The sequence below is a fragment of the Parasteatoda tepidariorum genome, chromosome 8 (assembly GCF_982258835.1).
Source record: "Parasteatoda tepidariorum strain Cologne lab strain chromosome 8, Ptep-v5.0, whole genome shotgun sequence".
Lineage (NCBI taxonomy): Eukaryota > Metazoa > Arthropoda > Arachnida > Araneae > Theridiidae > Parasteatoda > Parasteatoda tepidariorum.
Window position 1 is genome coordinate 19,715,071 of NC_141762.1, and position 14,145 is coordinate 19,729,215.

General features: G+C 27.4%; 1 protein-coding gene across 1 annotated transcript; it reads right to left on the minus strand.

The window, feature by feature from the left end:
- Nucleotides 1-362: 362 nt before the first annotated feature.
- Nucleotides 363-12,423, minus strand: LOC107450304 (kxDL motif-containing protein CG10681). Its single transcript, XM_016066065.4, has 4 exons — nucleotides 12,078-12,423; nucleotides 9,136-9,288; nucleotides 5,146-5,192; nucleotides 363-3,228 (listed from the first exon to the last, which is right to left on the minus strand). Exons 1-4 carry the CDS (start codon nucleotides 12,224-12,226, stop codon nucleotides 3,065-3,067), a joined length of 513 nt encoding a protein of 170 aa, XP_015921551.2. The 5' UTR covers nucleotides 12,227-12,423; the 3' UTR covers nucleotides 363-3,064.
- Between the last annotated feature and the right edge of the window lie 1,722 nt (nucleotides 12,424-14,145).

The following is a 14,145-nucleotide window of genomic DNA, read 5'->3' on the forward strand; positions in this document are numbered from 1 at the left end:
TCAGTTTTGTTTAAAAAAGCAGGAACAATTTTTTATTATACAAACATATTAAAAGTTGAATTACTTTGAAATTTTAAATACTTAATATTATAAAAACATTTCGAAATATCAGTTTTACAAAACATTGTTTGCAATTAGAAGATTTCATTTGAAAGATTTAATCCTCTAAAAATAAACAATCACAAGCCTTTCATCATTTTAAATTTCGACATTTAACTATTGTATCCTGCCATGACAATGTGGAATTTAAATTTGTATAATAAATTAATGAAGTAATGTATGTCATGTAAATAATATTATATAGATAATACTATATAAATTACATATTTATTTATATAATAATATATATAATTCAAATATCATAAGCTTTTAGATATGATTTTATTAACAGTTTCTTGCAAATACCATAAATGATAGTTGTCTATAAGTGTCATAGAGGTTAACACTTCACAATTTCCAGACCAACAATTGGTGATGGCTATTTTAGCATAGGCATTGCACACCAGCTGCCATTACTTTGTGTTAATTTGGGGGTAAAAATAGGCAATAAATTATATAATTTAAGTTATAAGTGAACTCCACAATATGCTTATTATTCAAAAATAATTAGAACAACAGACAAATAATGAAAATAACTAAAAAATTGAACAAATTTAGCATGAATTGGTTCATTATATATAATGATAGCCAAGCTTAAAATCATGGTTTAGAATTACCTAATTCAAATCTCTATGAGGTTATCAATATTGAACATGTTAGAGGTGAGTCCATTGTAGAAAATGTTAGAGCATACTCTAAAATTTAAGAATGCTGTTAACATTTACATCATACAATAAAAGAATAATCATTTCTTTTTAACAATGTTATGCTAGGAAAGCCACTTTAGTGTTAAAAATGTGAAGTTACCAATATAGAACATGTTAGAGGTCAGTTCATCATAGAAAATGCTAGAGCATATTCCAACAATGCAATTAACATTTACATCATCCACTAAAAGAATAATCACCCTTTTTTTTAACAATGTTATATGAGGAAAGTCACTTTAGCGTTAAAAAATGGCACATTAATCTAAGAAGCAAAAGTTAGGAAACTAAAAATTTAACTAAATTAACTGTTCATAAATTCGCATTTCAGGATTTAAAAATGAGCTGATTGATGTTTGTTAACACCTTAAATAGAATCAGCGTAAGCAAAGTTTCATCAACAAATAAAAATCTGTCATCAAATTCAGTTTTAAATCATCCAGACTTTTGAAAATCATTTGTTCTCCCTATTGTATCAAAATTATTTATTTTTGATTATGACTAATTTGCTTACATACAGACAAACCTCTATTAAACGAACTCCACAAAAAAAAAGTTGGTTATAAGAAAAATTTATTAAAAATAAAACAGCACAAAACAGATTTAAAATTCATAAACATAATTAATAAAGTACACTTTTAATTTGTAAATTAATATATATTACTTCTGTATATTACAACCACCAAGAAACTCTTTATAAATAGAATAAAGTTAGCACTTTCTGGATAAAATACAAAGAATGACAGAGATTTTACTGCTCTCAATTAGTTAAGTTTCTGGTAAAATCAATTAAAGATTTACCATAAAATGTGTTAAATGTCAAGCAATCAGAAATATTTCGCTTAAAATAAATAATGGATGACAAAGGAAAGTTCATTTAATAACGAATTCATTTCTCTATTTAGAAATTATTTTACGAAGAAATTCTCAAAATGTGCTTGATTCCTAACAAAAGTTAAAAGTTACTTTTAGTTTAATAACCATTCAACTCTTTTTTAAAAAAGCAGAAGCATGTCAAAAGAGTAAAAGCATTGAAAAGTCAAAGCCTTTTCTGATATAAATTATTCAAAGATAAGTAGATGTAATACATCATTTAACAACAAAGGAAGGAAAATATAATTAAAACAACAATAATATATACCTTGTGTAAAGAAGAACATAACAGATAAAAAAAAACTAATTTTTAATATTTTACTACTGAAGTTGAGGAATTAATGCAGAGACTTTAAATACTTTTTTTTATTGATCAGCTGAGCTGAGATATTTGGGCACAAAACACTCTTATTATCGTTGTAATTTTAAATTATATTTAGAACAAATAAATAATTGTGAAATGAGTATATGATATTAACAGACAAGCAGATGCTTGTAAAATTGCCTAGTAATCAATAAGACATAAAAAAATAATCAAAGTGAAAGTTTTACTTTCTTTATAATATCAATCCAAATATCAAAATATTAATACATCTATTAATATTTTGATATTTAGATTAATATTTAGATTGATATTATAAAAAAAAGCATAACTTTCACTTTGATTATTTTTTATATCTAAACATCATGCTTAATGTTTTTTCTCACAAATTATAAATGGAAAGCTTCAGGCATAATAATAATAAGCCATATTTTCAAAAGAGAGAGAGTAAGTGAAAAAAAAAATTTTCATGACTATAATTTGATAGGATTCCTTCTTTGAGACAAAGGCACTGATTGTGTATCAGTGTCTCGGTATGTGAGAATATATTTTTGAGCTTCTATATAGCGCAAATTTAGAAAATTTATGAAGTACTAACCTCAAAACAATGGTAAGAAACAATTTGATGTAAAAATGTCACCTTTGGAAAAATGTGGCTTATCCCTATCTTGCCCCAAGACATTCATATACAGAATGAAAATATTATGTGTACAGGTAATAATAAATAAGTTTGCAATCGTTTTAAACAGATAATTTTTTTAGATAAAATCCATTGATCTATGAAATGACATTTGTACTGAACTTGATTTTTTTTATAAAATAAAATGTTATCTAAAAGTTAAAAATTTCATTATAATGGTGCATTTAAGAAAAATGTACATTTTACTTTGAGTAGCCAATTTGTAGATAAAACAAATTCTTTAAATTTCAAACATTTCTTTCTTAATTTCTTAAATGAATAAAGTAATATGGTTAAATTAATTTAATGACATAAAATGATAAATTTATCACAAGAATTAAAAGTATAAATAGTAAGTATAAAACAGATTTTCAAGAATCAACCTGTTCACGTATCAGATGTTGAGGGTGATGAGATGGAACAAGGTGAACTACCCCTACTACCAGAACTGCTGACATTTATAGTGCCACATTCTTTAACTGTACTTGTACCTGTTTCTGTTTCTTTTTCATCCTGTTCTTCTTCTTCATCAAGAACATTGATACTAGATGCTATAAATAAAAGATAAAAATTATATTTTGAATGATAGTAACTATTTTGAAAAAGCAACCATCAAAAATCAGTTCAAGAAAATTAGTTTCAGTGAATTGGAGCATCTGATTAGATTGAATACAAAAAATTTATACATACCCAAACAATTAAAATAAATTATCCATCTTGTCAATTAAAGGTCACAGAAAAAAATTCTATTAAAATCTAGCTTTCTATTTACTGATTTATAATAACACCCTCATACTTGGCTAGTATGACTCAGACGAATAAAACTCAGACGAAATTTGTGTTCATTTAGGATCCACTGGTAACTAACAGGTTGCACCACAAAAAGGTATGGACTGAACTTCAAAGTCCTAGTAGAATCAAGTTCCACAACAGTGATTGAAGGGTCTTGTCATTTTTAAGAAATGGGCTCTATTACCCAATCTATAAATACCAGTAATGCAACTAGATTTCAATAAATTTGGAAATTACAAATTCCTAGGAACAAAAAAAGCTGGTCTTTTTTTAAAAAATAATAAACACAAATCCCTATTTTTTTACTTTATAAATATGCGTTAAAAACAACAATTATGATAAGAAAAAATTAACAAAACTAGAGTTAGTAAATGATTTTCTTATTTAATAAAATTAAATCCAAAACTACATATCATCAGCTTCCATTAATATTTTTCTAAGAAAATTAAGTACATTTGTAAGCATTTTCCTATATACACAGTTATATTACTGATTAGGTAATTTAAAATAACACTTATCAAAGAGTAGAATGCAACACACATCACTGAAAACTGACTATCATGTACTAAAAGAAAATGTTTAAAAAAAACAATGCAACAAAAAAAATGAGAAAATTCTTTCAAAAAAAATTAGATGATTTAAAAATATATTTGTTGGTAGTTAACTACGGAAAAAAAATTCTAAAAATAAATAAAAGGAAATTTAGTAATAAGTCTAAAATAAAAAGTCCTGTAGTATAAAACTAGTCAAGAACCGTAATTATTAAAACACAAATATTCAATTCAAAAAACTAGGAATTTAGTAATTAAACCTGAATTTATGTGAAGATGCACTGTTCTCCCTAAGTGTTTTTTAAAGGGTAGTCCACCCTACTTGCCCTTTGATTCCAATAAATGTGTTCTCTTTGCCATTTCTGTAAAAATAAGCCACCATCCCGTTAAAACAATGTTTTTTTATTCAGATTCCATTTTGAAACAATTTAGTCATTGTTTTCAAATAATAACACACTAGTAAAAGTATCTGAGTTTATAGGTTTAATTCTGATTATGATTACAAATTAACTTTCTTAGGATTATTCTCAACTGGTTATATTTTCATAAGTATCTTTTATCGGAGGGTATTTTCATAAGTATCTTTTATTTATTAATTTTTTAAGTGATTTTAAAACTAATATTTGAAATAAGTACCTTTAATTTTTTAAAAAGAAAGCATCTTTAAAGTTAATTTTCTAACAGTTTTCAGTTTAAATTATAGAAAAGAGCTTTCAAGTTGTTTATCAATTAATCATTTTTTGCTAGTTTACTTTTTTTTGGAAGAAAAAAAATACAGCACTTAATTATTTTTATAAACTACGAATTTTTCTCTCAATTTGATAATGAAAAAGAATTACCATTTGAAATATACTCATAAAATAGTATGAGAGGATAATTTAAAAATTGTTCAGTATAAAATTCAGTTATTATATAATATTACACATTTTGATAAATATTTACAGTGTTAAGCGAATGCCCTTTCAAAACTCAAAGTACCCTTTTCAGAAAGGAAGAGCCCTACCCATTTTAATTCCTAGGGAGAACTCTGGAAGATGCATAGGATAGAAGTATTTTTAAACAAAATACTGCATAAAAAGTAAATTATATATCTTGTTTTTTCTCAATACTAAATTTCTATGTTACCAGAGAAGGCTTCTGTATATTGTTGTGATAACTTCATCTTTAGAAACCTAAAAGGAAAGAGTTCAATTTTAAGTTCAAAAAATATTGTATGTTATACACACAAATAAATTAGTAACTAGGCATTATATTATTTTAAGTAAAAATAAACTCTTTAAAATAAGCTCTTCTTAACTCTTTATTTTATATAACATTTAATTTTCGATTTAATAACATTAACTTTTAAAACACATGTGGAAAAATTTTGCAGTGATAATTAAATGGCAAATATTTTTAGTTTCACCAGAAATGAAATACTTTATAACATCTTGATAAACAATCTTTTTGAATTATACATGTTCAAAATCTTTTTAAATCACATTAAGTAAGAAGCAAATAATGAAGTAGAAACAATTTTAACTACCAGAAATAATTTTCTGGAAAAAGCATGGATGCTGTCAGCTTTGTTATTTTGTCTTCAATCTATATGGTCAATCGAACATAATTGGAAGTTATTTTCAGCAAAATTATATGACATTAGTTCTTCTAAAAATAGCAAATAAAATGTATAAAAACAATAATCTACAGTTAATATCATTTTAAGTTGTTACAAAAAAAAATTAAGTAAATTTTCATACAAAAAGAATACTACTCAATAGAAAAATAAAAATGATTAAAATCATTCGTATACAGAATAAAATTATTTATATACTGAACAAAAAATATAACTGTTTACATAATACAGTCCTTTTCGTAAGCGTTTTTAGAAGGGCATTATGCCCTGCCTGCCCTTTGATGGCCCTCTTTGCAAAAATAATCCACAATGACTTAAAAACACTACCTTTTTATTCATATTACATTTTTTAAAAATTAATTCACTGTTTAGATTATAATTACACACTGATAAAATTATCTGAGTTTATAGGATTAATTCTGATTATTATTACTAATATTTATTTTGTTACAAAAATTTAATCAGTTAAAAATATTATTCGAAACTGGTTAAAATTTTATGAGTATCTTTTTCGGGGGCTATTAATGATTTCTTTAAGCGATATTAATTTTTAAAACTAATTTTTTAAATAAATAACTTTTTTTAAAAAAAATGCATCTTTAAATGTTCATTTTCAATAGTTTTCAATTTAAATTATAGAAAATAGCTCTCAAGTTGTTTACCAATTGATCATATTTTGCTAGTTTAGTTCGGGAAGGTGGAGTATATTAATAAACTTTTTATGTAATTTTAAAATTTTCTAAATAAATACCTTTTTTTAAAAAAAAATTAACTCTTAAATGTTTATTGTCTCATAATTTTCAGATAAAATTATAGAAAAAAGTTTTAAAGTTATTTATCATTTAATAATTTTTTTAGTTCACTTTTTTCGAAAAAATTTGCGCACAAGGTGCATAGGTTGTCTTTAATTATTTTTTGTAAACTACAAATTTTTCTCTTATTTTAATAATGAGTGAGTATCACTCTTTAAAATACATATATAAAATAATATAAGAGTGTCATTTAAAAAATGTTGAGGATGAAAATAAAGTTTTACATAATAGACTATCTACCAAGTATTTGGACACCTATGCCAATTACTATATCTGCAGTCCTGAGATGCGTCACGCCCTCCTGGCCCCGTGGCAGAAACACGGCGACACAGCGACATTGTCGCAGAAAGCGACTGAGTTCTTGCAGAAAGATTTTTTTTATTTGGGAAATAAAAATTTTTGGTTTGCCACAAACAAAAGTTCTCAAAATAAATTCTGCAGAAACAGAAGCTGTTTTACCAACAAAAAAAAACATTTTCTTCAGAAACAAAAAATTTCTGCAGAAGCAATAATGGTTCTGCAAAATTTTTTTCTTACAGAATTGTTTTAAATATTTTTTTTTCTAGCGTACCGCGGAAGGAGAAAGCGCTCGTAATTCTCCGTCAATCTCCAACACAAACAGTTACTGGATAAAAAGGGGAGAATTCCCCCCCCCCTTTATTAAGCTATTTTTGGAAATTTGCCAACTTCGGCCTCTATCGCTGGCGCAGTAATTTGCTTTGTGTTTTTTTATGAGAACAGAGCATTTTATATTTTTTGCACTTATGTGGAAAATTTCATGCGTAAAAAAATTCTTTTTTTTAAAAAAATCATGTCTAGCGAAAAGGTTATTTGTTGCAATTGTGAAGCCACAATAGTTAAAACAAATTTGAAAACTGATTTATCAAGGCGGCATTCCGAAAAAGAAATAAGATGGAAGTCGACAACATCTAAAAATGCCTATATGCTTTGAATTAAATCGTCGATAAAAAAAATTTTAAAAAAAACAAAAAACGCAATCTAACGATAAATGAAATAAAGCCTGAAAGATATCTCACTATCTACGATTTTTTAGCATGCGAATGAAACCCAGATTGGTGAAAAATATTTACTGGTCACTTTCAAACAGGTTTCCATACGCATGCGAAAAAAATCGCATCCAATGAATATGGCTCTAATACCGATGTTTCAGTACTGATAAAGACTATTTCGTTTCGAGATGTTGAATAGACTTGAGCATATTGAGTCGGAAACTGCTTCTGCATACTTCGTGTGGAATCAGTGCTATATATTTACACAATACAGTGCGAAATCACAAGCGCTGTGTACTTTTTTCGTACTGAACTTAATCTGATAACGAAAAAAGTTTTATTTACCTCCTTTCTTTTTAAAAAAAATCTTTCAATAAGTCAGTACAATATTAATCGAATCTAATTAATTAGATAAAATTAATTAGATGTAGAAAAAATTGAAACAAACATTGCTTTAATTTTTCTGCTTTTAGAATTCGGTTATAGTCAATACTATTTTATTATTTTGATTACTCAACTTCAATATTAATTTTTTCACCTGATTTGTTTCTGTACCTGATATAACTACTATAGTGAAACACTAAATCATACTGTTTTAAACTGATACTTCAAATTCAGTTATCTTGTTTTATAAATGTAATCTTTTTGTCCATTCTTAGCTATTTCTATAAGTTCTATCTTATTACAGGTTCTGGGTAATCTTTATTTATGCTCTAGTAAGCATTTTTGTCTGCAGATCTATACATTAATAACTTTTCGTTATTATCGAAGATTATGCAAATTTATACTTAAACAATTTAAACTTATTAAGAAATGTAAACTTATATTATGAAATTAAGAAAAAAACTACACAGTTTTATTCTATGCATGTAGACTTATTTTATAAACACGAATTTCATCTATTATTATAAATTCATTACACATACATTTATAACGATAAAAATATCTTGCAGAAAGATATTGGTTCTAATTAGGTTTGTCGCAGAAAGTCAGAAAAAATTCTGCCACAGGGCCTCCTGGTGTGGATTGGGACCCTTGGTCCCCATTCATGGTAAGCTCAACGCCGATGCCTACTGCACTATTTTGGATGACGATGTGCTTCCTACATTATGGCAGTTTTACGAGGTGAACCCCTGTTACTTCCAGGACGACAATGCCAGCTGTCATGTTGCGAGGGTCACCAAGGCTTGGTATGGAGCCAATGGGGTTAATCGAATGGACTGGCCTGCCCAGAGCCCAGACCTGAACCCTATCAAGAACCTCTGGAATGAGATGGATCGCCGAATTAAGGGGTGTACTACCCGTCCAAAATCGGTGAAGGAACTTACATGTCTTCTCCAAGCCGAGAGGAAGAAAATATTTCTCCAGCCATCATACAAGGACTTGTGGAAAGTATGCCCCGGAGGGTTCACGCTTAAATTGCCTCTCGTGGAGGTTCTACCAGGTATTGATTATGAATGAAGTTTGTTTTTCTTTTCAATCACACATGTCAAAATACTTATTGGTAGATAGTGTATTACACATTTTGATAAATTTTTACGATGTTACGTGAGTGCCCTTTCCTGTAATGAAGCACCCTGACCTTTTTTATTCTTAGGGATAACTCTACATAATAATCACTAAGATAACTAAAAAAATGTCAACACTATTATCAGTTTCTTCTCAAGGATTAACATACCTTATCCTTCTGAAAACAGACTCTAAATCTTTTTTTAAATCAATCAGAAAGGTTTTTTGTTTCTTTAATTCTTTACTAGCACCAAGGTAACGACTAGTTAGAAGGGAATTGCAGTTTACAAGCATCTCATTTGTTTTTTCAAACCGAGATAACCTTAAAGGGAAAAAAAACAATTACACAAAAATCAGCAAGCAATTTCAATCTTAAAATGAACAATTATAAATTAAAAAGCATTATTAAATTTTTACCGAGTCATTAGCATTATCCATTAAAATATGCAGCAAAACAAAAGGAACTTATAAAAAAATTCTTGAAAATCAAGAAAATACATCACGAGCATTAGTGTAACTACAAAAATTTTATAGGGTAGATAGATTGTGATCGTGAAATATATAATAGGGTTTCAACGGAAGGGAAAATTTCTTAAAGTAGTAGCAAAAGTGAGATAAATCTAAATGTTTTAAATATATTTTTAAATTTAAGAAAATATATCTGCATGCAAAAAAAATACCTCGGATAGTTTCTTATTTCTCAAATGAAAGCTAAATTTAAGTATTTTTCAGTAGTCTTGAAAAATCTTAGATACCACTAATTTTTTTTTTCAGGTTGTGAGAACCCTGAATAAATTAAAACCCGTATAAAATTTTATTAAAAATAAATAAAATTTAAAAAAAAAATCTGTGTAAACCCTGCATAAAATTTTTAAAAAGTTTTTTTTAAGAAAATAGATTTGACTGCAAAAAAATGCCTCAGATTATTTTCGTAATTTTAAAATAAAAGCTAAATTTAGGATTTTTCAGTAGCTTGGAAAAATTTTAGATACCACTCATTTATTTGCTTCATGTTGTGGAAACCCTTTATAATTATTTTTTTAATATTAGTAACTTAAAATTAATATTGATAAATTCTTATTTTTTTAGGATGATCAATTAAATTTCTAAATTCAATCAGGAACACCCCGGCAACTATGGTGCTATGCCAATCATCACGAGAAAAGTGATCTTTAACATCGACAAAAAAAGAAAGAAAAATTCAATTACTCACAAAGCAGTTAAAATTTCTAGTGTTTGTAACCCTGTATGCACAAAAATTATTTTTATGACTAAACAACCAATCAGAATTTTAAATAAACTGCTCTTAAATTAACTAATGAAAGACTGTAGAATAAAAATATGATAAGCACTGTTTACATATTTTTCTGAAGTCTGATAATCAACTTATGAATCAAAAATATATAACTGAAATTTAAATTAGAAATTCATTGTAAAAATAATAATTCCATAAGGCAATATAATAGATAATAGAATAAGGATCATAACATATAATAGTTAAGGTAATAGAATAGCTATAATATTATTTATTTGAAAAACAATAGAGGTAGTAGTAATTAAAATTGAAAAATAAACATTTGTTACAAAAGGGAAAAACAAATAAGCCTTTAATTCACATTTTAATGGTACACAAATATATAGGTACAGTTCTTTCCTAACAAGTAGACATTTAAGTTAAAAAATCTTTGAGGAAAAAAATTACTTCTTTAACCTATTTATTTTAGAATTTCTTACATTTTTGCTAAATATTTATGCACTTAGAAGAGAAAGACAAAAAATGGAACATAACTGATAATTGATGTTTTTTTAATGCATGAGCGAGCAACATAACTATTAACATTGCATAGTTTAATAAAGAACTGAAAGTGCAATTAGAAACTTATTTTAACAGAGCTTTTACTGTATTTTAGCAGTTTGTAAAATTAGGATTTTTTTCCTTATTAATGAAAGAGAAGTATCAGTATTAGTATTTGCCACAAAAAAATATATTTTGCTTACTTCCAAGCTGTGGCATTTAAGAAATTAAAAAACAAAACTAATTATAGATCTTTCTTTTTAATTTATTCTAAATTAAATAACCAGACAATTTCACTACATACATTTCTTGTTTCATAACAAAACAAGATTCTTTAACACTATTTTTACAGTGTTTTAGTCTTTCATTACAATACCAATTAATTTATTAAACTGAAATTCAATACAAAAGAATTTCAAAAACAAATAGCTATACTGAATTGTTTTAAAAACTAACTAACTAAGCTCATTATTTAGCAATCTAGATCAATTATAATTAAGTTTCATACCAGTAGGGCGACATGACAAAAAGTGTCACCAAATGTTCTTCAAGTGAGGCTAAAATCATATGTAAGGGCGACAAATTTGTCATCCTGAAATATGTTTGGAATTAACAAAATAGTAATGAAAAATAGTTTTTTTTAATCGAATTCCATGCACCCCAAAAAAAATTTTTAATTAATTTTATTGTTCTATGCATGGAATAGAATTTAAATGTATGGTATTCAAATGGATTAACAGAAAGTGTCTAATACAAAATTTCTTAAATTTAAATGTTTAAATTTCAAATTTTTTGCATTCATGAACTGGCAGTTAATCAGTAAAATATAATATTTTTCTTTTAAAATTGACTTTAATTGAAATTTAATAATGTTTAGATAATTAATTTTTAGTGTCATATTTTGTCAGTTCTTACTTTCTCTGCTTTTTGTTCATTTATTTTGTTTAAGCATTTTAATCTTTATGTTGAATATTTACCAACATTCCAGTTTTTTTGCCCTTAATTTTAATAACTAGGTACTAATCTTCAATTATTATGGGCTAATGAACGTAATTAGTTTCAGGGTATTATAGATATCAATTAACAATTTTTGATGCGTACTGTAACATGAATTATAATTATAAAGTTCAATTTTTCTCAAGTTTTTCAACCATATATATTTTTTGGACAGACAAATGAATACCTAAGTGGTCCTATTAGACCACTAAATTTCATTGCTGGCGTAAATCCTAATTATAAATAAATTAGGGAGCACGACAATAAAAGAAAAATACAAGCATTCACAATGAGAATATAACTTGAACCATTAGGCTTACATGTGTTTTTGAGATTGTATAATAGCACAAATATCATCCTCATTAACTTGATGCTGCAAAGACTGAGTGAAAGCAACAGGAGCTGATAATTTATTAATGTGACTGGAATTTTCCGCAGCACTACTTTCTTTCAAATTGTTTGAACTCATTCTGAGTTGCAAAAATTTATACAAAATTTTCCACAGAATATCTACGCCAACATTATCTTAGATTTAAAAAAAGTTTAGTTTCTTTTTCCGCTAACTTAGCAGATAATATGAAAAGACTCCAAGATATAACTTATCGTATTTTTATCCTGTCAAGTTCTGTTTGTATTTATGTATATCTTGGTAAGCTTCTGTCTACCTATTTTTGTCCGCGCAAGATTTCAGAAATAAGCCAAAAATCAAATTTGAAGTCTCAACCCCGTTTTTTCACACTGCGTGCGAAATTAGAGATGCGGAGGAGTAGGAGCAGAAACGTAACGTCAAAATGACGTCATTTTTCTCTTCCTAGCTCGTTCGCTTAATTTCGCTTCCTAGCTCGCTTAATTTCACTAATGATATTCTCAATAGCGCCTCCAAATTTGTATACGTGATTCTTTCGCTTCTAAAGGAGAAAAATTTTCTTATCTTTTGAAGATGGAGAAGATAGATAGGCTACGATCTGGAAAACATCCGTGGAGGATAGTCCGACGACGTGCCGTAGCAGTTTTGATCCTCTGCAGAGGGGATGACTCCCCTGCTGTGGTTCCCCCAACGACCTACGGGCGAAGTCGAGCACTTTACGCTAGAACAGTGTCCGATTCCACGCACCTTCGGTCCCTGCACAAGTTGATCAAAGTGGTCAACCCCCAGCTTACTGGTCGCAGCCAGTGATGCTTGACTACAGTGTTTAACTGGGAATCGTGTCTTTAATTGTTGTTGTTGTTGTTGTTGTTGTCTTTACTATATCGTGTCTTTACTATCAGTCCACTGAGGTTGCGGGGCAAGATGGAGAAGGATAAAGACAAATACACGAGGACAGAAAAAACGCATCTGAAAGTAGTCTTCTGATGAAGCCTAAAAAAAGACTTGTCAAATTTACACCACATGATTGACATTTATTTGAAATTATTTTTGTTTTCCTCTTTACAAAGAAAATAAACAAAAATTACAAAATTTCCTTTGCAATGTTATTATTATTGTTTTAAATGTAATTTTACATTAGTCATCGATTGAATACCCCTTACCACACCCGTCTACACGTTACTGCAACGACAACTGTAGGACAGGGTGTCCCGAAATTAACGCAAGATTAAAATTTTGTGACACAAAAAGCTAATCATATCACGTATTATTTCCATTCATATAATCAATATTTTATAAATTGCATTAAGAAAAGTGATGACTTATTTATGCGATTTTACTACATTTAGAATACTTATTCCTGATTTTCTCTCTCTACCAATTTATATTGTTTTTTATGTAATGTAGGTAAGCTCGTTTTATATTTTTTACAGATGTGTACAAATGGATGAAAAAGAAGCTCATTAATTGGAAAAATTGAGATAGTGTGAGTTGAAATTCCATTAGGTCCAAACACACATGAATATATAAATTATACAAATAGAATTACAAATATTAAAATATTGCAATTGTGAATAATATTCTAAATTATCTTTAAATTACGATCACATGAAACAGTAGATATCGAAAATACCCAGATTTGTACATATATATGTAGTGATTTATAAATAAATAAATAAATGAAAAATAATAATAACGATGAAGATAAGAATTCTTTTGTAGAACTCAATCAAAAACAAAAAAAAGCCAAAGTAGGAAATTGTGAACTAGTCACTTTGGTGTGATGAAAAGAAATGTACTGTCCCATTTTCTATCTCTTACTTTTAACAATTTTACTTACTTATTATTACATAAAGAATTAATAGCAATTGGTGGACTCTTAACAATTTTTTGCACCGTTGAAACTAAAATTGGATAAATGAATAGGTGTCGAAACTTCCAGGGTTCTAAAGGTACTTACTAGGATTCTAAAACTAATGCAAATGGAATACAGAATACGTGCTTACATCATGATTTGCAGT